Source organism: Stegostoma tigrinum, chromosome 12, assembly GCF_030684315.1.
Source record: "Stegostoma tigrinum isolate sSteTig4 chromosome 12, sSteTig4.hap1, whole genome shotgun sequence".
NCBI classification, from domain to species: Eukaryota; Metazoa; Chordata; class Chondrichthyes; order Orectolobiformes; family Stegostomatidae; genus Stegostoma; species Stegostoma tigrinum.
The window spans coordinates 79,510,978-79,534,356 of NC_081365.1; the positions used below are offsets into that span (position 1 = coordinate 79,510,978).

Consider the following 23,379-nt stretch of genomic DNA (forward strand, 5'->3'; position numbering starts at 1 on the left):
TCCTCAGTCCATTTCTCAATGTTATCCACCATCTGTTTCTCCTCTTTCATTTTTCCCTCAATTTCACCACCAATTGTTGGCAGGTTCAAGACTGTCTAGTCTTTGCTTTCAACATCCATACATGGTTATGTTTCACTTGATAATCCATTAAGAAGCCCTTTAAGATTCCTGAACTTCTATAAAGACAACGTGTGCCAATCTCAGACTGGTGCTTCTACTGAGAAATTCCAAAGTTACTCTGTTAATTCTTCATCTCTCTCTGTATCTAAGGAAATTTGCAGTGCATTACAGGTCACATCAGCAGCATAATTCAACACCTTTCTGAAGAAGGGTCTAGGCCAGAAACATCAGCCTTCCTGCTTCTCTGATGATGCTTGGTATGCTGTGTTCATCCAGCTCTACACCTTGTTTTCTCAACACCTTGACAGCAGGTTACATCGTTTCTGCCCCTGATGGTTGTATTTGAACATTTAAAAGATTCAAAACTAATTTAGTTAAAAGTTTGTGGGTGATGGGGCTGGATTTGTAGGAGGACTTTGGGTGGGATAACTGCAAACATACAACATAGGAGCAGAGTAGGTCAATAGACCCTTTAAGCCTACTCTGGCATTCAATACAATCATGGCTCATCTGGATGGATTCTGAATTCCACATTCCCATCTATCCCTGAAAACCCTTGATTGCCCACCTAACAAAAATCTATCTGACTCTGCTTTAAAAATATTCTATGACCCTGCCTCCACTGCCTTCTGAGGCAAAGATTTCCAAAATCCTACAACTCTGAGACAGAGAAAAAAAAATCCCCTCATGTCTGCTATTAAGTGCTACGTTCACGTTAATGTGACCAACTAATTTTAAAACAGTGCCCCCTAGGTATGGACTGATGCACAGATATCATAGCAGCAAATGTCAAGTGTAACAGTACTGTGTCTTTAAGAGGGATTTGTTCTCTGATGTTTTTCTTGCAGTGAGGTGTTGCCACTGTGGTGAAAGAATGTCTGCTTACAATCAGTGGGTATATATCTTTGACCTCCTTGAGTGTTCTTTTCAAATTTGACAAAAGAAGCTTGAGTGGGTGGAGGCAGGCTCACACAGACCCAAGGGTTAATTGCGCTTTTAGTTGGGGTTTGGAGTTGGCTATTGAAGCTGATAGATACAACTCTGTCTCCAGTATCAACAAGCTTAAATTCTCTCTCTGCTGCCATGATGTTTCTTTCAGTGTTCCTTTCTCCTGGACTGTACGGGAGATAGCAGATGAGGGAAATTTGTTTTGAAGGTAGCAGGCCACGCAGCATCTGAGGAGCAGGAAAGCTAACGTTTGGGTCTGGATCCTTCCTCAGAAAACTGAATTTCTGAAGAAGGGTCCAGATCCGAAATGTCAGTTTTCCTGCTCCTCTGATGCTGCCTGGCCTGCTGTGTTCATCCAGCTCTACACCTTGTTACCTCTGAATCTCCAGCATTGGCAGCTCCTACTATCTCTATTTTGCTGAATCTGCCTTTGCCAAGGGTGTGTTCATGAGATGCTGCTATATTGTAACGGTTGGTGATTAGTAGCTAAATAATATTTTATTTTATTAAGTATTTCAATAAAGCTATGTCAATTCTCTTTTTTGCTTGCATTTTAACTGTGTTGTAAGAATAAAGCTGTTTTGCTTGAAGCCTAGTAATGGATTAATCAAATCACATGTGGAACACAGCAACGTGTTCCTCCAAACAGAATAAAAAGTTAGGCTGCAGACTATCCCCTTGATATCTTTCGAGGGGGTTTGGTCTGGTCCATAACATAAGAAGCTATATTGTTTGGAGGAGAGATTCAAACTAAGGCACCACCTGTCTGTTCAGGTGGGTTTTCGAATTCTCAAGGCATGAACTGAAGAAATGCAGTGAAGGAAAGCTCTCTTGATCAATATTTATCCTTAAACCAAAACAGATAAATGGGGCAACAGGTGTAGAGATGGAGGCCAAGTAGCATCAGATGAGCAGGAAAGCTGACTTTTCAGGGCTAGATCCTTCTTCAGGTAAATGGTCATGTGTTTCATTTCCTGTTTGTGCAGCGATTGTGAACACTAAGTGGCTGGCATGCTTAACGACAAAATAGTAGTTCAAAATTTGGCATGAAAAGCACTTTGAGGACACAAATGTCATATACACGCAAGTACTTCCAATCTTGCTTATCATTCGTCACTTATGTCAAAGCAGACTTTGAGGTTTGTTCTAAATTGATTTATTGTACAATGTATCCAAGTTTCAGCTTACCTGCAGGCTATCGAGAATGACTCGTATTGATTGAACTTGTCGTCGTATGGCCCCTGAAAACCTCTCGTATGTTGCAGCATCATATTCACTCATGTGAATTTCCTTTAACCTGTAATAGAAGCAAAGTTAATTGTTGGCTGTAGGCTCCTCAAGTAAAATTTGTCTGAAGCAGCATTTCACCTGTTCCTCCTCTAACCTTGTGTATTATATTCACTGCACCCAATGTGGACTACTCTACATTGGAGAAATCAAATGCAGATTGGGGGACCGCTTTTCAGAACACCTCCAGTCCACGTGCAAGCATGACTCCAACTTTCCTGTAGCCAGTCATTTTAACACAGTGGGCTCGCATGCCCACTTATCTGTCCTTGGCATGCTGCAGTGCTCCAGTGAATCACAATAAAAGCTGCAGGAGCAACATCTCATCCTCAGACTAGGCATTTTACAACCTTCAATATCTTCAGAATGTAAAGCCACTCCCATTCCTTCCCTGTCTTTTAGCTTTACTTGTTACATTCTCTGTCACCACATCTTCTCTCCCCTCCTCCCACTCCAGTGGGACTGTCTGTTCCTTCCTGTCTAAAAGTTAGACACAGATCATTGTTGTACATTAGCTTGCTTTCTCTTCTTGGCTGCTGTCTGATCTACTGCGATTTCCGGCATTTTTTGTTGCAGGACAAAGGAAATATCAAGCCTGGATTAAAATGCAACTCATTACTGTATTAAAACTCTGATTTAGCTAGCTTACTCAGCAGATACTTGATGCCACCCTAAATAAATAATTATGGCTGGTAAAACTGCCATTTAATCATTGGGGGTAAAACACATCTAATTCTGAGCTGGGGTTGATACACACTATCGAATCTGACTTTCAGCATCTGCAGTTCTTGCTATCTCCTAATTCCGAGCCGGTCCTGATTCTTTGCTCAATTCTGTTTAACTGCGCTGCCAGCCAAGTTTTGTAATAGAGAAACAAGAGGAAGTCATTCAGCCTCCTCGGCCTGTTACACTTTTCCTTCTACCATTGATTAATCCATTTAGCTGCCTTTGCTCCATATCCAATACTCCACTTGCCTGACGAAAACCTACCCATCACAATGTTGTTGGAGGTTGGACTTTGAACGGAGGTTTGTAATCGCTGCCGGGAGCTGCGAAAGAATGAGTAGGTAGTCTCTGAAGTCACAGTTCCATGCTCAAGCCCTACACTAGGATATGTTAGCCATTGACATGGTCAGGATCAACAGGTGCTAATCTTCTCAAAACTTCTCCACTTGTTCCCATATCGATATTCACCTTTATGCGATGGTACAAACTAAAGAAACTCATTCTTTTCAGACAGGCATTCAGAATAGGAAGAGCTTTGGAAATGATGGCAGCCTCATGTGAATTTGGAGTAGCATGATTCTTGATTGCCTTCTGATTTGGTGCAGCATGTCTAAGGTAGTGACATTCACATCGCGTGAAAGAAAGGCAGCATGTGGCTCAGTGGTTAGTGCTGCTGTCTCCCACAGTCCAAAGATGTGCAGGTTAGGTGGATCGACCATGCTAACTTGTCTCATAGTGTCCAGGGATATGCAGGTTAGGCGAGCCAACAATGGAAATTATGGGGTTACAGAGACATGATAGTGGTCTGGGTAGGATGCTCGTTGTAGGGTCAATGCAGATTCGATGAGCCGAATGGCATCTTTCGGCACAATGGGGATTCTATATAGCTGATTACAGGAGAACTTAAGAGTGCAAGGCATAGGTACAATATTCTACAGATCTTCCACTAAGGATATCTGCAGTTCAATCATGAAGCTGTTAAGGCTTTTGAAGAAGTTTCTCAATATCCAAATCCTTGGGGAATAATCCACCAGGCCTCACCATTTACTGAAACAAATGCATTGCTGAGGCCAGTGAATGCAAAACAGCACTGCTGGTTCTGTTCTTGAATTTTTTTTTGGATTTTCCTGGCAACAAAGACAATCTCAGAGCTTCTTCTGGAATGTCTGAATTCACATTTTGTCTCTCGCAACCATAAGAAGTTGGTGATTCAGAACAATGCGTGCCAAGACTTTTCCTGCTGTGTAAATGGGCACACTTCGATAGTTTCCACAATGTGATTTATCTTCCTTCAAGAAGAGAATTATAATTAAAAATTTAAAGGGATATAATGCACGCTGTTGAGTAGGAAAGGATGAATTGTATTGCTTGAGTAAGAAATGGATCTGTGGCACACATAATCAATGATACAAGGAAAAGTGAAACAGCTAGAGAGGCTGAATGGCTTACTCTTGTTTATCTATTACAGTTTACTGCATTTGAATATTCAATGACTGTTAAAGCACTTCATGTTTGAGTACGAAAGGAGTTTACTGTGTTTGAATTTTAAAGGGGTTGTGTATTAAATGGGCACTCTAAATGTTTTTGAGTATTTAATGGGTTTACTGTGTTTGAGTATTAAAGAGCACATGGAATGTGGTTTGAATATTAGAGCAATTTAATTGTGTTTCTGCATTAAAAGATGCACTCAATGAGTTTGTGATTTAAGGGGTTCACTGGGGTTGAGTATTAACAGGATACACACAATGCTACAATGGTGCTAGCTTTCTAGAACGAGGTAATAATGTACAAGATAACATCAACACCAAGTCGACAACTAGCATGTCATCCTCAGCTGTTATAAAGAATTTCCAGGATTAAGTGAGAATCATCCTACCGGTGACAGAGTTTACATGACAAGAATCGTGATTAGTTACGGAATATGAAACACCGCTCCTTTGATTTCAACACAACGAACAAACTCTGAATGGTCTTTTTAAAACTCTCTCTCAAGATAGACTGTGTTTATATTTTCCGGTGTGTCCAATGTTCATTGGTTTTGTCTACAGTTTGTTAATGTTTCGATATTAAGCAATAGCTTTCTCAGTGGTTTAAAAAGGAGACAAGCCTCGTTCACAATTCAGTGCAGACTTCATAAATAGCACCCTTCATGCAACAGAGCAATTCACAGAAAATCCTGAAAGAAGTGGTGTTGACACTGACATGAAATTGGATGGATTTCATGAGAGGACAAACAATGTTCTGTTCACACTTTTGGAATGGCCCATTCGCAATGAAACTGATTAGTGGAAAAAAGCTTTCGGAAATCCTGTACTCAAAAGTTGTTTACACCAGAAAGAAGCTTACACAAGGTCCTCCAAACCACAAGACATTCTGATTTGGAAATATATCGCTGACCTAGCAACAGCGGTGGAACACAGTCCTGGAACTCCCTCTCTAACAGCAGTGTGCGTGTCATTATATGTTATAGATTGCAGCAGCTCAAGAAGGCAGCTCATGATCACCTTCTCCAGGGTAACTGGGAATGAATAATAACTGCTGGCCGAGAAAGTATATTAAAGCTTGTCTGTCTATTTGCTTTTTCTTTCTCCTTAGTTCTGGCTAGTTCTAATGAAAGCTCGTCAACTTGAAACAATTAGACTGTTTTTCTCTCTCCACAGATGTTCTCTAACCTACTAAGTGTTTTCAACATTTTCCATTTTAATTTCAGATTTCTGCTTCCTGCAGCATTTTCCTTTTATCCCAGTAACTACTTATCTCGTTTACTAAAGGAGATTACAAAGGAGACTCCATATTCTGTGGTGTGGTGAAGCTGCTGGTTAGAATCAGCTTGGAACAGTGATGATCTTGTGCCCATGTCTGGAGACAGGGATTGATAGTGAGTGAGTCTGGAAGTTGTTGAAGGGGCTGCACTTCAGTAACATGAAAGATTGAAAACTTCAGAGGCAGGAAGAATAAAGCATGATGAAATGAGTGGCAGGGTGAGAGTTGAGAAAGAAAATGGACAGTCGTTGGTTCTTTAGGATTATGCCAAAAGATACTTTTGATTTGCCCCCATGTTGTGAATGATAGTCGACAGTCTTTTATTTGGCAGTATGAGTCCTGGTTAGTTCGCAGGGATCTCAACTAAGCTGGGCCTTCTGGATTCAGGCCCCATTTCAGAGAATTGAGCTCAAACCTAGTGTGACTTTACAGCGTGGTAATGTGGGCCTAATGGACAGTCTTTCAAAAGTAGCACAAAAATGAAGCTCCATCTCTTTCTCAGGTGGACCTAAAAGATCCAGAATGGTGTTTTGGAGAAAGGCAAGGGTGTTCTCCTCAGCTGTCTTTTCATCTATGTCTATCACTTAACTGACATCATTAGTATAGTGGCCTGGCCATTATCACTTTGCAAGATCTTGTGTTGTGTAAATTACATTTCTTACAAGAGTGGCTGGTGATTAATTATGGCCACTGCAACAGCTTTAATCCGTGTACCAACTGTGGTAGTTTATGCAGAACTACCTCCTCACGTTGAATGAGCTGCAGAACGTTGCCCCTCAAATTACATATTATCAATAGCTTCACTCTAATGGAAAGAGATGCCTATGGCTCTTTGTAGACTGGCTGATTAGTTTTCACTGTAAAAGTAATATTTTTATTTTTTTTTAATGGGATGCAGTAAGACGAGCATTTTCTGCCTAACCCTAATTGACTTGAACTGAGGTGCTCACTCAGCCATTTCGCACAGCAGCTAAGAGCCTACTACAGAAATTATTGGAGAAACTCAGCTGGCCTGGCAGCTTCTGTGGAGAGAAAGCAGTTCGTGTCCAGTGACTCTTCTTCAGAACTATAATAGATAGGAAAAGATGAAGACAGAGAGTGAAGAAGGAGCCTAGAAAGAGAGAATGACGGTTAGGGAGACAAAGTGATGGATGATAATGACGGAGAAGGAAAAGTTGCTAATAGGGACCATAAGTATGTGAACATGGTTGCTTGGGCAGAAAGCAGCCTGGGTGATGACAGGGCCTAGAATGTAGGGGTGAGGGTGTTCAGGGTCAAAAACGATTGAGTCCTGAAGGCTGCAGGAAAATGAAATGGTGTTCTTCCAGCTTGCACTGAGCTTCACTGCAGTACTGCAGCAAACCTGAGTCTGAGATGTTGGGAACGCAGCAGAGTGCTGAAGTGGCAGGCATCTGGAAGCTCAGGGTCATTTTTGCCTGCACTTCACTCTATCTGGCAAAGCGGCAACCCAGTCTACACTTTGTTTCCCCAATGTAAAGGACATCGTATTGTGATTAGTGAATGTCATAGACCAGATAGAGTGAAGTGCAGGTAAATTGCTGCTTCATGTGGAAGGTGTGTCTGGGGCTTTGGGTCGTGAGGAGGGAGAATATACATGGGCAGGTATTACACAGTTTGCAATTGCATGGGAAGGTACTGTGGGGGTCTGGGGAGGTATTGAGAGTAGAGGAGTGAACTAAGGTGTCCCAGAGGGAACAGTCCCCATGGAAGGTTGACAAGGGAAGGAAGGAGAATGCTTGTCTGGTGGTTGCATCCCACTGGAGGTGGTGCAAGTGGCAGCTTTTGGTCCTTTGGATGTGGATGCTGTTGGGGGTTAAAGTGAGGACCAGGGGGATCCTATCAGTGTTGTGGGAGGGAAGAGAAGGGGTGAGAGCTGCAGCTTTCGTGGCTCAAAACTGAGTGTGATCATTTCAGGGTCTTTTTGATGTCCTTTACCCACCCCCACCGCATCACGCGAGCTGCTTTCAGCACAGCCGACCCAGTTTCACACTAAGTATGGTCGCTATCAGCAAGTCATCTTTCTCCCCATTTATTATCATCAATCACTTTGTTGGCCTGTCATTCCTTTTGCCTGGGCTCCATCACAACATAACTGCTCAGTACCCCGTCACCCAACCCCATCTTCAGTATATAGTTCCAACTTTTCTGAGCCACCATCAGTTCTGAAGAAGGGTCAATGGACTTGAAACTTTGTTTTTTTCCCTCTGTAAATGCTGCCATATCTGCTGAGTTTCTCTGGCAATTTCTGATTTTGTTTTGGATTTCCAGCATCATTGTTTTATACAAGAGTCAACTATGTTGCCTGGGCCTGGAGTCACATATAGGTTAGACTGAGAATGGGTGGGTGATATCGTTCTCCACAGGAATAAAGATGGATTTTTAAGATAATTAATCACAGTTGGCACAGTCTCCGTAACTGAGGCTAGCTTTTGCTTCCAGGTTTTGTTCATTGTTTTTATATTCCACCAACTGATATGGTGGGATTTGAACCCAGAGCATTAGCCTAGGCATTTGAAGTAGTACTCCAATGATATTAGAGTCCCCCATCACATCAACTGTAAAAGACTTTGGAACACCCTGAGGCTGGATATTATGCTACATAATTACAAATTCTTTCTCCCCTCATGTAGGACTGTAGTAAAATTAGCTCCTGCATAGGGCAAAGTTAGATGACACGCAAATCTGAAGCTGGTGGTGGAATCAGAGAGAGTCACACCAGACTGGGCTTCCAAGAAGTCAATTCAAATGATGGAGGTGTGGGAGCTCCATGCCATCTTTTACTCTTTATCTAGCTTTACATTTAAAGAGTTGTTCAGCAATGTGGAGGCTAAATTTTAAATAAGTGGGCGTTTATGAAAGTAGACCATTATTACATATTCCATCAAATTGACAACACAGAAACAGGCCATCAACTGGATCGTCAATGCTAGAGTTTATGCTCCACGTGAACCTCCTCCTTAGCTTTGCCTTAAATGTATAAATGTAATGATTTCTATGGCAGCGAGTCACACATTGTCATCACTCTCAGGGTAGAGAGGTTTTTTTCCTGATTTGCCTGTTGGATTTGTTAGTGGCTATCCTATATTTGTGAGCCCTGTTTTTGTGTTACCCGCATTTTCTCTGAATTTCATTAAGAGGCGACATGATGTTATGACAAATTCATCCTTTGTTCATAAATTTTCTCTTCTTCCCTTCCCTTATGCGTCACCTTCTCAGCACCCTGTCTCATTTCCTTTCCTGTGTTCACCATCTCTTTGTCGCCCTTCTCTCTGTTCACTCCCAATGGTCCCACAAGTGGCTCAAAAAGGGGAAGGGAAACAGTACGCTCTCTACTCAACATGTCACCTTTCCTTGAAATTCCAGCTATTGCCAGGCTGAACACAAGTCACTTGCTCCTTTGATCACCAGCATGGATGAAAGGAGAACAGGTTCAGCGCACACACCTTTCCTTGAAAGCTTTCTCAGCCATCGCTCTTGCAGCTCTTTTCACTTCCTCTGGCACTGCGTCCTTTTCAGCCTGTGACACCTGGTAAACTTTGTGCCCTGCATCCAAACGATACGGACCACCTTTCCCACCTAGCCCTGCAGTATCTCTTCCACCTGGAATGAAAAACAAGCATTGGTAGTATCCAAAAAGGGGGCATCTGCAGAGAACAAGGTGGTGGAATGACAACAGGTTATATGCATCTTTGGAGAATCAGCACAAACATGACGGGCCAAATTGTATTATCTGAGAACTATGTGCAGTTGCTTACAGTTCAGCTCAACAAACAAAGCTCCTCACTTGATGCTGCTTTGGTCACTCACGGAGATGCCTTGGTTGGGTGGACTTTGGATTAGGATGGGATAGGGCATACCTTTGTAATCAAATTGCCTCGGCTACAAGCGTGAAGGGTTGAATGGTCTCTTCCTATTCCAATTACACTACTTGTCTATGATGCTCCACAATATACAAATAACAGCAGTTGGTTCACTAAGCCTCCTGTTCGATTTTTTAATTAATTCATGGGATGTGGGTGTCACAGGGTGAGCCAGAGTTTATTGGTGATGATGAGCTGCGTTCTTGAACCACTGCAGCCCACTTCGTATAAGGACATACACACAATGCTGCTGTGGGGGAAATTCCAAGATTTTGACCCAGAGACAGTGAAGGAATGATGATCTATTTCCAAGTCAGGATGTTAAGTGGTTTGGAGGGAAACTTGCAGCTGGTCATGTTACTTTCTATCTGCTGCCCTTGTCTATCTAGGTGGAGGTGTTTATGGATTTGGAAGGTGCTGTGAATCTCCACAGTGCACCTTGTAGATAGTACACACTACTGTTACTGAGTGTCAGTGATGGAGGGATTGGATGTTTGCTGCCATGGTGCCATTTAAGCGGGTTGCTTTGTCCTGGATGGTGTCAAGCTTCTTGAGTGTTGTTGGAGGTGCACCCATTCAGGCAAGTGGGGAGTATTCTATTACACTCCTGACTTGTGCCTTGAGGATGATGGGCGGGCTTTGGGGAATCAGGCGATGAGTTACTTGCTGCAGGATTCTGAGCTTCTGAATTGCTCTTATAGCCACTGTATTTACATGTAGCCCAGTTGAACATCGGGTCAATGGTAATCCTCAGGATGTTGGTATGGAGGAAGGCGAAGCAGAAGGGAAGGTGGAAGCAGGTAAAGAGGAGGGAAAAGAAAGAGGAGATGGAGGAAGGGGAGGCAAAAGAGAAAGGAGGCAGAGAAGAGGAGGGAAAGTGGAAGGGGGAACGGAGGGGAAAGGAATGTGGAGAAACAGAAGAAGGCAAGTTGAGAGGGGGAAGGAAGAGGGGAAGAAGGTGGTTGAGGAAAGGTGGATGGAGCAGGTGGCAGGAGAGTCTAGGAGGGAGGGTGGGTCAGTGAGGTGGGAAGAAGGTTAAAGAATGGAAGGATGGCGGCTATGGAGTGGAGGGAATGGAGGTGGGTAGTGAACAGCAAGAGGTGAATGGGAGGTGAGGGAGGTGGTGAGAGGAGGGCGGAGGCAGACGAAGTGAAAGGAAGAGACAGGGCAATGAAACAAGGAGGAGGAATAGTATTAGAGTAGGTGCAGCCAAGCCATGGTGAAGGGCGCAGGGATGGAAGGTAGACAGAAAGGTGTAGGTGTGTTTGGGGGAGGAAGGAGATCCAGAATTTTAAACAGTTAGGAAGAAAATTGGTGAAAAAATTGTGAGACGTCAAAGCTATCAACCTATTTGCTACTGTCTTCCAGTTTAGCGTAAGGAGCAGGAGTAAGCCATCTGGTCCCTCAAGCCCACAATGCCATTCAATAAGATCATGGCTGATCTTATCGTGGTCACTTATCCACCCTCTCACCATAACCCTTAATTTCTTTACTGTTCAAAAATCTATCTTTGCCTTAAAAACATTCAACGAGGTAGCCTCAACTACTTCACTGGGCAGGGTATTCAACAGATTCACAACTTTTTGGGTGAAGAAGTTTCTCCTCAGTTTAGTCCTAAACCTGCTGCCCCTTATTTCGTGACTACACCCTCCGGTTCTACTTCCACCTTCCCTGTTTCTACCCTTTCATAATTTTATATGTTTCTACGAGACCACCACCTGCCCATTCTTCTAAATTCCAGTAAGTACATTCCCAATCCACTAAATCTCTTGTGAGGGAGCCTTCTCTATTCCAGAAATAACCTCACGAACCTTCTCTGCACCCCCTCCAGTGCCAGTACATCCTTTCTCAAGTAAGGAGACCAAAATTGTTAGCAACCATCCAATGAGATAGACCCGTCCCAATGGGCGATGTACCTTCAGGACAATATAACCCTACACTGGAGTGAAAGGGAAACTAAATAGAGACAAAGGAGTTTTGGGTGCCATGGTGACTTAGTAGTTAGCCCTGCTGTCTCATGCCAGGCCTAGTTCAATTCCAGCCTTGGATGACTCTCTGTGTGAAGTTTGCATATGCTCCCTATGCCGGCGTGCATTTCCACTGGGTGCTCCAGTTTCCTCTCTCAGTCAAAAGATGCACAGATTAGTTGGATTAGCCATGCTAAATTGTCCTACCATGGATAGAGTGACATACTTTTGGGCGGATTTATTAGGATTCGGTGGGCTGAGTGGCCTCTTTCTGCACCGCAGGGATTCTATGATTTCTGAGATCGAGTGAAAAGGTGGATCCTAATTCGTCTGGACAGTCAGAGAAGTGATGCTAACATTTTCAAATCATCACTGAGGGAAGTAGAGGAATTTCATTATCAAGAAACTTGTTGAAGTTTGGAAGTTGAGGACAGCACTATTTAGTGAAGGATGAATGGAGAAAACAGGGAATTATAGTTTGGGATTGACACAGCACTATGGGGAAACAGAGGTGCAGTGGGATTAGTTTGGGATTGATACAGGGCTAAACCAAAACAGACAGAATTAGTTTGGGATAGTTACCGTGTTATGGAGACAGCGTGAGGCAGTGGGAATAATTTATGATTGACCCAGGGCTAATGGGAGGCAATGGGATTGGTTTGGGTTTGACACGCATCTATGGCAAGAGGGAGATTAGTTTGGGGTAGATACAGGACTGTGGGGAAGGAGTGAGACAATGGGATTAGTTTGGGATTGATACAGGGTTAAGGAGAAAGAGTAGCATTAGCTTGAATCTGAACGACACTGCTACCAAGAGAGTTAAGATTGATGTCAAACTGTTAAGCCAGGGTTTACTGACTGATACTGGTGTTTAGCAAGAAATGGGACAGTAATTTCAATGGAATATAGATGCAAAACAAAACCCCAATATTCACACATCTGTAGTCCAAATTGCTCCACACTCTAATTACATTACAAAGATGACATTGCACCCTCAGCTTTTTATTTCTCCTTTAAGGTATTCATCGTACTTGCTGATTAAACGGTCAGTGGTTAACGCAGCTACCGTACGGTACCTGGGGCCCTATTGCGGTTCCATCCGCGGGTGGCGTGTGTGTGTGTGTGTGTGTGTGTGTGTGTGTGTGTGTGTGTGTGTGTGTGTGTGTGCGCGTGCGTGTGCGCGCGTGTGCATTTCCTCCAGGTGTTCTGGTTTCCTCTGACAGTCCAAACATGCAGTTTGATGGGGAGAGAGAGATAACGGGAACTGCAGATGCTGGAGAATACGAGATAACAAAGTGTGGAGCTGGATGAACACAGCAGGCCAAGCATCATCTTAGGAGCACAGAAGCTGACGTTTTGGGCCTAGATCCTTCATCAGAAAAGGGGGATGGGGAGAGGGTTCTGAAATAAATAGGGAGAGACGGTGGAGGCGAATCAAAGATGGATAGAGGAAAGGATAGGTGGAGAGGTGGAGGTGGTGGAAAAACTGCTCGATGTCCAAATGTACCTGGTATTCGTTGATGTGTGGTTGTAGGGGGACAGAGGTGAGCCCCTTACTGAGGAATGACCATTCGTCCTCAGTCAGGGGGAGGTCTGGGGGGGATGGTGAAGATTCGGCAGGGCTCAGTGTGGCTGTCCCCTCTGCTACTGTGTGTTTCAGGACTCGCAGGGAGAAACACTTCTGAAGAGTCTCAATGTTCAGGATGTAGATATGGTCACAGTTGGGGCCCAATTGGGAAGGCTTGAATGTGGACTGTAGTCCATTGGGGATGATCTGGTTCTGTAGGCAGGTGCTGAGGAAGGTGATATGGCTGTAGTACCTGGTTTGCTTCAGGACATGGTCAATCAGTTTCAAGGCCGAAGAGATTACAAGACAGTTGCAATGGGACAGATATCCCCTGAAGTTTGTCCGGAGGGAGGAGGATAACTTCTTCAGGTAAGGAATCCCTGGAAGAGGCTTCACGCTGAGGTTAAAACTGTATCAGAGATAATGGGAACTGCAGATGCTGGCCATGCTAACTTGCCCATAGTGTACAGGGATGTGGAGGATGGGTGGGTTATCCATGGGTTTGCAGAGTTACAGGGACATGGTTGCTGTGGTGTCTGTGGCGGAGGAGGGCAGATTGGTGGGTTGACGAGGAGGTGGATCTGGGTGGGATATTCTTCGGAGGGTCAGTGTGGACTTGATGGGCCGAATACAGTTGCTTCTGCACTGTAAGGATTCTATGATTCAGTGTGGTCATTATAAAAGATAAGTGACAACCAACCTCTCTGGACTGAATATGTCCAATTGTGAATGTGGGGCTTCAAGGAGATGTTAAAGTGCCAACTTTGTTTTCTTACTTATCCTTTCTTTTAATGCTGTCTTTATGCATTTCTCTCTTCCTAACTGATTGGAGATTAAATTCACACATTCCTGTTCAAATTTCCTCCTTAATCCATGTCCTGTTTCTTTCACATTTCTCCAAACTGTCTGGTTAAGGAGATATCCTGGTGCTCGCCCTGTGCCCTCACTTGTCCTGTTATCCGCTCACACTAGCAGCTAGAAATTATCCAAGCTGAAGGCTGCAGCAGTAAATTTAACAAATAGCTGTCGCTATCAGATACTCTGCTAAAGAAAAACCGGGCCCGATAGCAACTCGCTTATGAAAAAAAATGCCTTCACCAGTGGCATAGAGCTGGTGAAGACCAAATAAATTATCAGAATTTCTGCAGTGTTTATTATGAAAATGACACAGATTATATCTCCTGCACCATCATTAGTAACAAGTCTGTGAATAATGATTGCTTGTAACAAGCATTAAAAAGGCACTTTTAGAGTGGCCTCGCTCAAATTGTAATTTTCACTCTTTCACACTGATGGATTTTGAATGAGCTCCTCCTACAGCTCAGGTAAGTGTCTGGCCCCAAGGCACAGCAGTTCCTCCCACGAAAAGTTAGTAAATCGACAACAGTGCACTGTGCAGGAATAAAAGAAATTCACCAAAACAAAGTGTGGAGCTGGATGAACACAGCAGGCCAAGCAGCATCTCAGGAACACAAAAGCTGACGTTTCGGGCCTAGACCCTTCATCAGAGAGGGGGATAGGGAGAGGGAACTGGAATAAATAGGGAGAGAGGGGAAGGCGGATTGAAGATGGAGAGAAAACAAGGTAGGTAGAGAGGAGAGTACAGGTGAGGAGGTAGGGAGGGGATAGGTCAGTCCAGGGAAGGTGGACAGGTCAAGAAGGCGGGATGAGGTGGTAGGTAGGAAATGGAGGTGCGGCCTGAGGTGGGAGGAAGGGATGGATGAGAGGAAGAACAGGTTAGGGAAGCAGAGACAGGCTGGGCTGGTTTTGGGATGTGGTGGGGGGAGGAGACGAGCTGGGCTGGTTTTGTGATGCAGTGGGGGGAGGGGAGGAACTGGGCTGGTTTTGGGATGCAGTGGGGGAAGGGGAGATTTTGAAGCTTGTGAAGTCCACATTGATACCATTGGGCTGCAGGGTTCCCAAGTGGAATATGAGTTGCTGTTCCTGCAACCTTCGGGTGGCATCATTGTGGCACTGCAGGAGGCCCATGATGGACATGTCGTCTAAAGAATGGGGGTGGCGGGGGGGGGGAGTTGAAAAGGTTCGCGACTGGGAGGTGCAGTTGTTTGTTGCGAACCGAGCGGAGGTGTTCTGCAAAGCGGTCCTCAAGCCTCCGCTTGGTTTCCCCAATGTGGAGGAAGCCACACCGGGTGCAATGGATACAATATACCACATTGGCAGATGTGCAGGTGAACATCTGCTTGATATGGAAGGTCATCTTGGGGCCTGGGATGGGTTGAGGGAGGTGGTGTGGGGGCAAGTGTAGCACTTCCTGCGGTTGCAGGGGAAGGTGCCGGGTGTGGTGGGGTTGGAGGGGAGTGTGGAGCGGACAAGGGAGTCGCGGGGAGAGTGGTCTCTCCAGAAGGCAGACAAGGGTGGGGATGGAAAAATAGGTTGGGTGGTGGGGTTGGATTGTAGATGGCGGAAGTGTCGGAGGATGATACGTTGTATCCAGAGGTTGGTGGGGTGATATGTGAGAACAAGGGGGATCCTCTTTGGGTGGTTGTGGCGGGGGCGGGGTGTGAGGGATGTGTTGCAGGAAATGCGGGAGATGCGGTCAAGGGCATTCTCGATCACTGTGGGGGGAAAGTTGCGGTCCTTGTAGAACGTGTACATCTGGGATGTGCGGGAGTGGAATGCCTCATCGTGGGAGCAGATGTGGCGGAGGCGGAGGAATTGGGAATAGGGGATGGAATTTTTGCGGGAGGGTGGGTGGGAGGAGGTGTATTCTAGGTAGCTGTGGGAGTCAGTGGGCTTGAAATGGACATCAGTTTCTAGCTGGTTACCTGAGATGGAGACTGAGAGGTCCAGGAAGGTGAGGGATGTGCTGGAGATGGCCCAGGTGAACTGAAGGTTGGGGTGGAAGGTGTTGGTAAAGTGGATGAACCGTTCGAGCTCCTCTGGGGAGCAAGAGGTGGCGCCGATACAGTCATCAATGTAACGGAGGAAGAGGTGGGGTTTGGGGCCTGTGTAGGTGCGGAAGAGGGACTGTTCCACGTAACCTACAAAGAGGCAGGCATAGCTTGGGCCCATGCGGGTACCCATGCCACCCCCTTTATCTGTAGGATGTGGGAGGAATTGAAAGAGAATTTGTTGAGGGTTGACCTGTCCATCTTCTTTGGACTGACCTATCCCCTCCCTACCTCCTCACCTATACTCTCCTCGCTCCCTATCTTGTTTTCTCTCCACCTTTGGTCCGCCTCCCCCTCTCTCCCTATTTATTCCAGTTCCCTCTCCCCATCCCCCTCTCTGATGAAGGGTCTAGGCCCGAAACGTCAGCTTTTGTGCTCCTGAGATGCTGCTTGGCTTGCTGTGCTCATCCAGCTCCACACTTTGTTATCTTGGATTCTCCAGCATCTGCAATTCCCATTATGAAAGAAATTCACCAACTGGCTGGGAACAAAAGTGTGGAAAATAAGCTGCTGCAGGAATACTTCACTATAATAATTCAAACACTGCTGTGATATTACTGAAGACTGCTACCAGGAACCAGCAGATGTAAAATGGGAGGGAGCATTCTGTTTCACATGAGAATCTTGTCCAACCAAGGGTCAAACACATGGAATCCACAATTTGTTCCCACACATATTCTGACTCTACCAATTCAGCTTCATTTCATAGGGACATGGCCACTCTCTTTCTCACTCTCTTCAGAAACAGTCAAAATCTAAAACATTCTGTTAGTGAGATTCATCTCATAGGGTTGGAAAATTTAGTTTCTTTTCAAAATTAATTTTGCAGCCCCACCACATTGCTACCAAGAGATCAAAATTTGCAGGGCCTGGCTTGTGGCTTGAAGACAGACCACACTGAAACAGGGCTAGAAAAAAACATATTTCAAATACAGGACAAAGATTGACACAGTTAACAATAACAAAAACTCACTGAACAACATTGAACTATGATACCGTATACAATTGCTTCTGTTTTGTGACAACACTCTGTGTAAAGTGCAAGACAACAGAGGGAAGTGCAAGCCAGCACCCATTGATGGAAGATGCTCACATTACTTAAGGAAGTGACCATCGCTGCTCAATCTGAGACAGATTCTCGGGCAGACTCAAACTTTTTAAGGCTTCAAAAGGCCTTAAAAGTCCCACTGTCTCCTTAATAGAAATGATCCCATTATTTCAAACATCTCCTCACAACAATCTGCTCTGGGCAACCAGTGCAGCCATACTGTGTGGCATGCAAACTATGGCCAAGCTTGACTGTGTAATAATCCACTGGTTTGATTTTTTTTCAGTTTATTTGGATGACAGTGAGGACTGCAGAGTGGACAAACTAACTGACCGTGGCACTGTTAGAGGACGCCATTCAAGCAGCAGGGGACAATATAATGAGGGAAAGTGACAAGGTGCTCTGCAGCCAAGAGTGAGGACCCAGAGTGCTGTTCACCCAGTGCCAGGGTTTTGGATACTTGCTCAGGGGTGGAGAAGAACTTGTAGTGGGAGGGGCAAGCTCCAGTAGTCATGGTTAATGTTGGTTCTAATGATATACATAGAACACAGAAAGGAGATTCTGCTGAGGGAGTATGGTAAGTCAGATGCCAAATTAAAATGCAGACCCCCAAAGACAATAATCTTTCGCTTACTCATTGCACTATGCGTAATTGTCCTGAGACAAAACAACATCCACAATCTCAAGGTACATTGGAAAAGTAGCATTAAAGTTTGAAGCCATGATCAGAGTTTACGATCAAGAATGATTTGAGATAAACGAATTCCTTTCTTATTATTTGGTACAAAGAACACTCTCAATGAATGCACAGGATTTAATTCTTTTGAAGTAGTCTGTGAACATCAGGTCAGAGAACTACATAAATTAATTTATGAGAAACTGATAAAGCAAAGCTCTGAAACTGCACTTCTAAGCTTTGTTTCAAGTTTCAAAGAGAAATTGATCAAAACATATAAGCTGATTAAAAAAACCATTTGAACAGTGCTCAACAAACAATGAAAAAATATATCGGCCAAAATTTGAAATTTTGCTGGGGAAACATTGTTACCTGCCTCTGTGGAACTATTAAAAACAAAGGTCACTGGACCTTATTAAATCAAAACAAAACTCAATGATATGAATTATGTAGTAAGTACTCCAAACAGGAGAAACCATCAACCAGTGCGTCATGTTAACATGTTAAAAATTATATTATGACAGGGATAATAGACAGGAGGGAAGCATAGTTATGGCAGTGAAAGTAGAGAGTGACTTAGAAATATCAGAAGAATTGGAGTATGAATCAGAAATTGAAATGTCAAAAGTTGACATTGCAGCAATTAGTTTGGAAAACAAATGTATTTATAGGGTTAGGTCAAATCATGTTTTATCTTCCAAAAAAGCAATGAGGTGAATTATGAAGGTTACTTTTGAATTATAAATCAATTTATGGGAATAGGCTAGGAAAAACAGTTTTGGTTGTTCATAATGTTAACTTGAGAAATGCATTAATTTTAAACAACACCCTTACAGACTCAATCCATAGAGATTAGCTCAGGTGAAGGAAGAGATTAAGTTCATGATGGGCAATGACATTATTGAGTCATTGTAGCTGGATCTCATCTATCAAGATGCTGCTGAATTTCTGCCTGGATAGGTTATAAAGTTCCCGTGTTGATTATTACAAAGTCAGCATAATAACAAAAGCAGACTTGTAACCCATCCCAAGACTGGCGAACTGCATTTAATGATGATGAGACAAGCGATTCATCAGAAGAGCTGACTTGCTGAAAGTATAATTGCAAGTCCTGCTTGCTGATAGATGTTTTGTAACACCCAATGTACTTTATCAGCGCAAAGTCATTTTGAATGAAAAATGCACCAGTCACATTCTAACAATTAGCCAATAAAGTAACTAAAGGACTACATAACTATCATTTACATCAGCGATTTTCTTGCTTTAGCAAAAGTCTGGGAAGAACATTTACATCACTTGAGGAAAATGTTTGATCAGTTACTTTAAGTCAATTGGGTTATAAATCTGGCCAAGAAAGAATTTATCAAAGTAAAGGTATTTGATTTTGGCCACACCAAGGGAGAAGGCCAAGTACCACCAAGAAAAGGGATATTCTAGATGTTCTCAGGTTTAAGACAAAACATAAAATATTATATTAAGTTGGCATAGAGATTTTATTGCAAATTTGTCCTAAATATCAGCATAGTGAGAAGGATGTCTAAATATATTTGAAAACTTGAAAGCTGTGCTGACAACCACACCTGTTTTAGCCACATCAGGTTTTTAGATTTTAGATTAGATTACCTACTGTGTGGAAACAGGACCTTCAGCCAAACAAGTCCACACTGCCCCTTGGAGCATCCCACCCAGACCCATCTCCCTATAGTCCACCCACCCCTGAACACTACGGGCAACTTAGCATGGCCAATCCATCTAGCCTGCACATCTTTGGACTGTGGGAGGAAACCGAAGCACCCGGAGGAAACCCACGCAGACACGGGGAGAATGTGCAAACTCCACACAGACAGTCACCCGAGGCTGGAATCGAACCTGGGTCCCTGGCACTGTGAGGCCACAGTGTTAATCACTGAGCCACCGTGCCGCCCTTATGAGGTTATCAGAAGTCATTCAAAACAGCCGAAGAAAAATAAAGGGCTTCACTGGAAGAAGCGTCAATAACTAGAAGACTGAGGTCTATAATAATGAGAAAAGCCAATGGCGTTGTAGTGGGCTGGGGCTGTAAGGAAGAAAGACCTTTTTCTGCAGCAAATTATAAGAAAATGGAATCGGTGAAAACAGATGCAATAATTTTAAAAACAAAACTGGACACACACCTGGAAAGGAATGGAAGTTGCCAACAAGATTACGGACTGACTATAATAGGATAGCTCCTTCAAAGAGGCAGCACTGGAACAATGGGCTAAATGGCCTCCTCTTGCTGTGTAGAACTGTGACTGCTGTTTCTTCAGCACTCTGATCTCAGGATTGGGTTTTCAGCCAGATGCAGGACAGCCATAACTCCAGATATGGCAATGGGTAAGCTGCATGCCCGAGGTGAGTGTGGAAATCATGAACTCTGACCAAACCTGAGCAAAGGGCATGTTTCTGAGAATGGCATCTTGGCTAATCTCAGTGTGACCACTTTTATGTTGTGCACATGAAGGAGACCCTTCAATCATCAAGTTGTAAAGAAATAAAAGGATAATTAAGCAACAAATGGCTGAACTGTGGCCAGAGGTCACAATCTGACATTCAAATTCCTGAAATGCAGTTAGCTTATCTTCTGACTAATCCTTAATGAAATTCTCAGAGCATTAAGATGTACCATTATCATGTATCAGTAAAAATGACCTGTTTGGAAAGCACAGTAGATGGGCAATACAATCGTTAGAGAGTGACACCAATTCTTATCACTGCTTGTCATCAGGTTTTACCTACACACAAGTATTTCAACTTATTTTAGTATTTCTCTGAGTTGGAGACACCATACATGTCAAATCTGAGGTTTTATTAAAAATACAAATAAACCTAAAATACTTGGCTGAGATAACCCTTCTGAAGAAGGGTCTCGACCTGAAACGTCAAACTTTCCTGCTCCTCTGATGCTGCTTGGCCTGCTTTGTTCATCCAGCTTCACACCGTGTTATCTCAGATTCTCCAGCATCTGCAGTTCGCACTATCTCTAAAATACTTGACCATCTTTTAATTTTGTGCATCTTATCAATTAGTACCAGAAGGCAAGTCTTGCTGGTCACGAGCAGCTAAGAAGTTACTGGGCTGTGTGGAAACTTTGTCTCCACAAACCCCTTTCACTAATTGTCACTCTTTTAAAGGGTATTAACTGCACAGGTTTGCAGGAAAACATAAAGATACTTAAGTAAACAAGTCCATGGCAGCTTCAGTGTGCATTGCGATTGAAAAGACCGATTGTAACATATTCAGCAAGTCAGAATGTTAACCTGAAATAGATGCCATCCAGTGTAAAAGCAACATTTTTATAGGTCTGGCAGCATCTCAGGAGCACAAAAGCTGACGTTTCGGGCCTAGACCCTTCATCAGAGAGGGGGATGGGGAGAGGGAACTGGAATAAATAGGGAGAGAGGGGGAGGCGGACCGAAGATGGAGAGAAAAGAAGATAGGTGGAGAGAGATAATAAAATGTGAGGCTGGATGAACACAGCAGGCCAAGCAGCATCTCAGGAGCACAAAAGCTGACGTTTCGGGCCTAGACCCTTCGTCTCTCTGATGAAGGGTCTAGGCCCGAAACGTCAGCTTTTGTGCTCCTGAGATGCTGCTTGGCCTGCTGTGTTCATCCAGTCTCACATTTTATTATCTTGGAATTCTCCAGCATCTGCAGTTCCCATTATCTCTGATAGGTGGAGAGAGTATAGGTGGGGAGGTAGGGAGGGAATAGGTCAGTCCAGGGAAGACGGACAGGTCAAGGAGGTGGGATGAGGTTAGTAGGTAGATGGGGGTGCGGCTTGGGGTGGGAGGAAGGGATGGGTGAGAGGAAGAACCGGTTAGGGAGGCAGAGACAGGTTGGACTGGTTTTGGGATGCAGTGGGTGGGGGGGATGAGCTGGGCTGGTTGTGTGGTGCAGTGGGGGGAGGGGACGAACTGGGCTGGTTTAGGGATGCAGTAGGGGAAGGGGAGATTTTGAAACTGGTGAAGTCCACATTGATACCATATGGCTGCAGGGTTCCCAAGCGGAATATGAGTTGCTGTTCCTGCAACCTTCGGGTGGCATCATTGTGGCAGTACAGGAGGCCCATGATGGACATGTCATCTAGAGAATGGGAGGGGGAGTGGAAATGGTTTGCGACTGGGAGGTGCAGTTGTTTGTTGCGAACTGAGCGGAGGTGTTCTGCAAAGCGGTCCCCAAGCCTCCGCTTGGTTTCCCCAATGTAGAGGAAGCCGCACCGGGTACAGTGGATGCAGTCTACCACATTGGCAGGTGTGCAGGTGAACCTCTGCTTAATGTGGAATGCCATCTTGGGGCCTGGGATAGGGGTGAGGGAGGAGGTGTGGGGACAAGTGTAGCATTTCCTGCGGTTGCAGGGGAAGGTGCCGGGTGTGGTGGGGTTGGAGGGCAGTGTGGAGCGAACAAGGGAGTCACGGAGAGAGTGGTCTCTCCGGAAAGCAGACAGGGGTGGGGATGGAAAAATGTCTTGGGTGGTGGGGTCGGATTGTAAATGGCGGAAGTGTCGGAGGATGATGCGTTGTATCCGGAGGTTGGTAGGGTGGTGTGTGATAACGAGGGGGATCCTCTTAGGGCGGTTGTGGCGGGGGCGGGGTGTGAGGGATGTGTTGCGGGAAATACGGGAGACGCGGTCAAAGGCGTTCTCGATCACTGTGGGGGGAAAGTTGCGGTCCTGAAAGAACTTGGACATCTGGGATGTGTGGGAGTGGAATGTCTTATCGTGGGAGCAGATGCGGCGGAGGCGGAGGAATTGGGAATAGGGGATGGAATTTTTGCAGGAGGGTGGGTGGGAGGAGGTGTATTCTAGGTAGCTGTGGGAGTCGGTGGGCTTGAAATGGACATCAGTTACAAGCTGGTTGCCTGAGATGGAGTCTGAGAGGTCCAGGAAGGTGAGGGATGTGCTGGAGATGGCCCAGGTGAACTGAAGGTTGGGGTGGAAGGTGTTGGTGAAGTGGATGAACTGTTCGAGCTCCTCTGGGGAGCAAGAGGCGGCGCCGATACAGTCATCAATGTACCGGAGGAAGAGGTGGGGTTTGGGGCCTGTGTAGGTGCGGAAGAGGGACTGTTCCACGTAACCTACAAAGAGGCAGGCATAGCTGGGCCCATGCGGGTGCCCATGGCCACCCCCCTAGTCTGTAGGAAGTGGGAGGAGTCAAAAGAGAAGTTGTTGAGTGTGAGGACGAGTTCAGCTAGGCGGATGAGAGTGTCGGTGGAGGGGGACTGGTCGGGCCTGCGGGATAGGAAGAAGCGGAGGGCCTTGAGGCCATCTCCATGCGGAATGCAGGTGTACAGGGACTGGACGTCCATGGTGAATATGAGGTGTTGGGGGCCAGGGAATTGGAAGTCCTGGAGGAGGTGGAGGGCGTGGGTGGTGTCACGGACGTAGGTGGGGAGTTCCTGGACCAAAGGGGAGAAAATGGAGTCCAGATAGGTGGAGATGAGTTCGGTGGGGCAGGAGCAGGCTGA

General features: G+C 44.9%; 1 protein-coding gene across 2 annotated transcripts in view; it reads right to left on the bottom strand.

The window, feature by feature from the left end:
- The window catches only part of vwa8 (von Willebrand factor A domain containing 8), a 354,489-nt gene that overhangs the window by 41,065 nt on the left and 290,045 nt on the right, over nt 1–23,379 (bottom strand). For both annotated transcript variants that reach the window (XM_059650499.1, XM_059650498.1), the window contains 2 exons: nt 9,309–9,465; nt 2,257–2,365 (listed from right to left, as the gene is read on the bottom strand). In XM_059650499.1, coding sequence (XP_059506482.1) covers nt 2,257–2,365; nt 9,309–9,465 — 266 coding nt within the window. The remainder of the gene's footprint in view (nt 1–2,256; nt 2,366–9,308; nt 9,466–23,379) is intronic.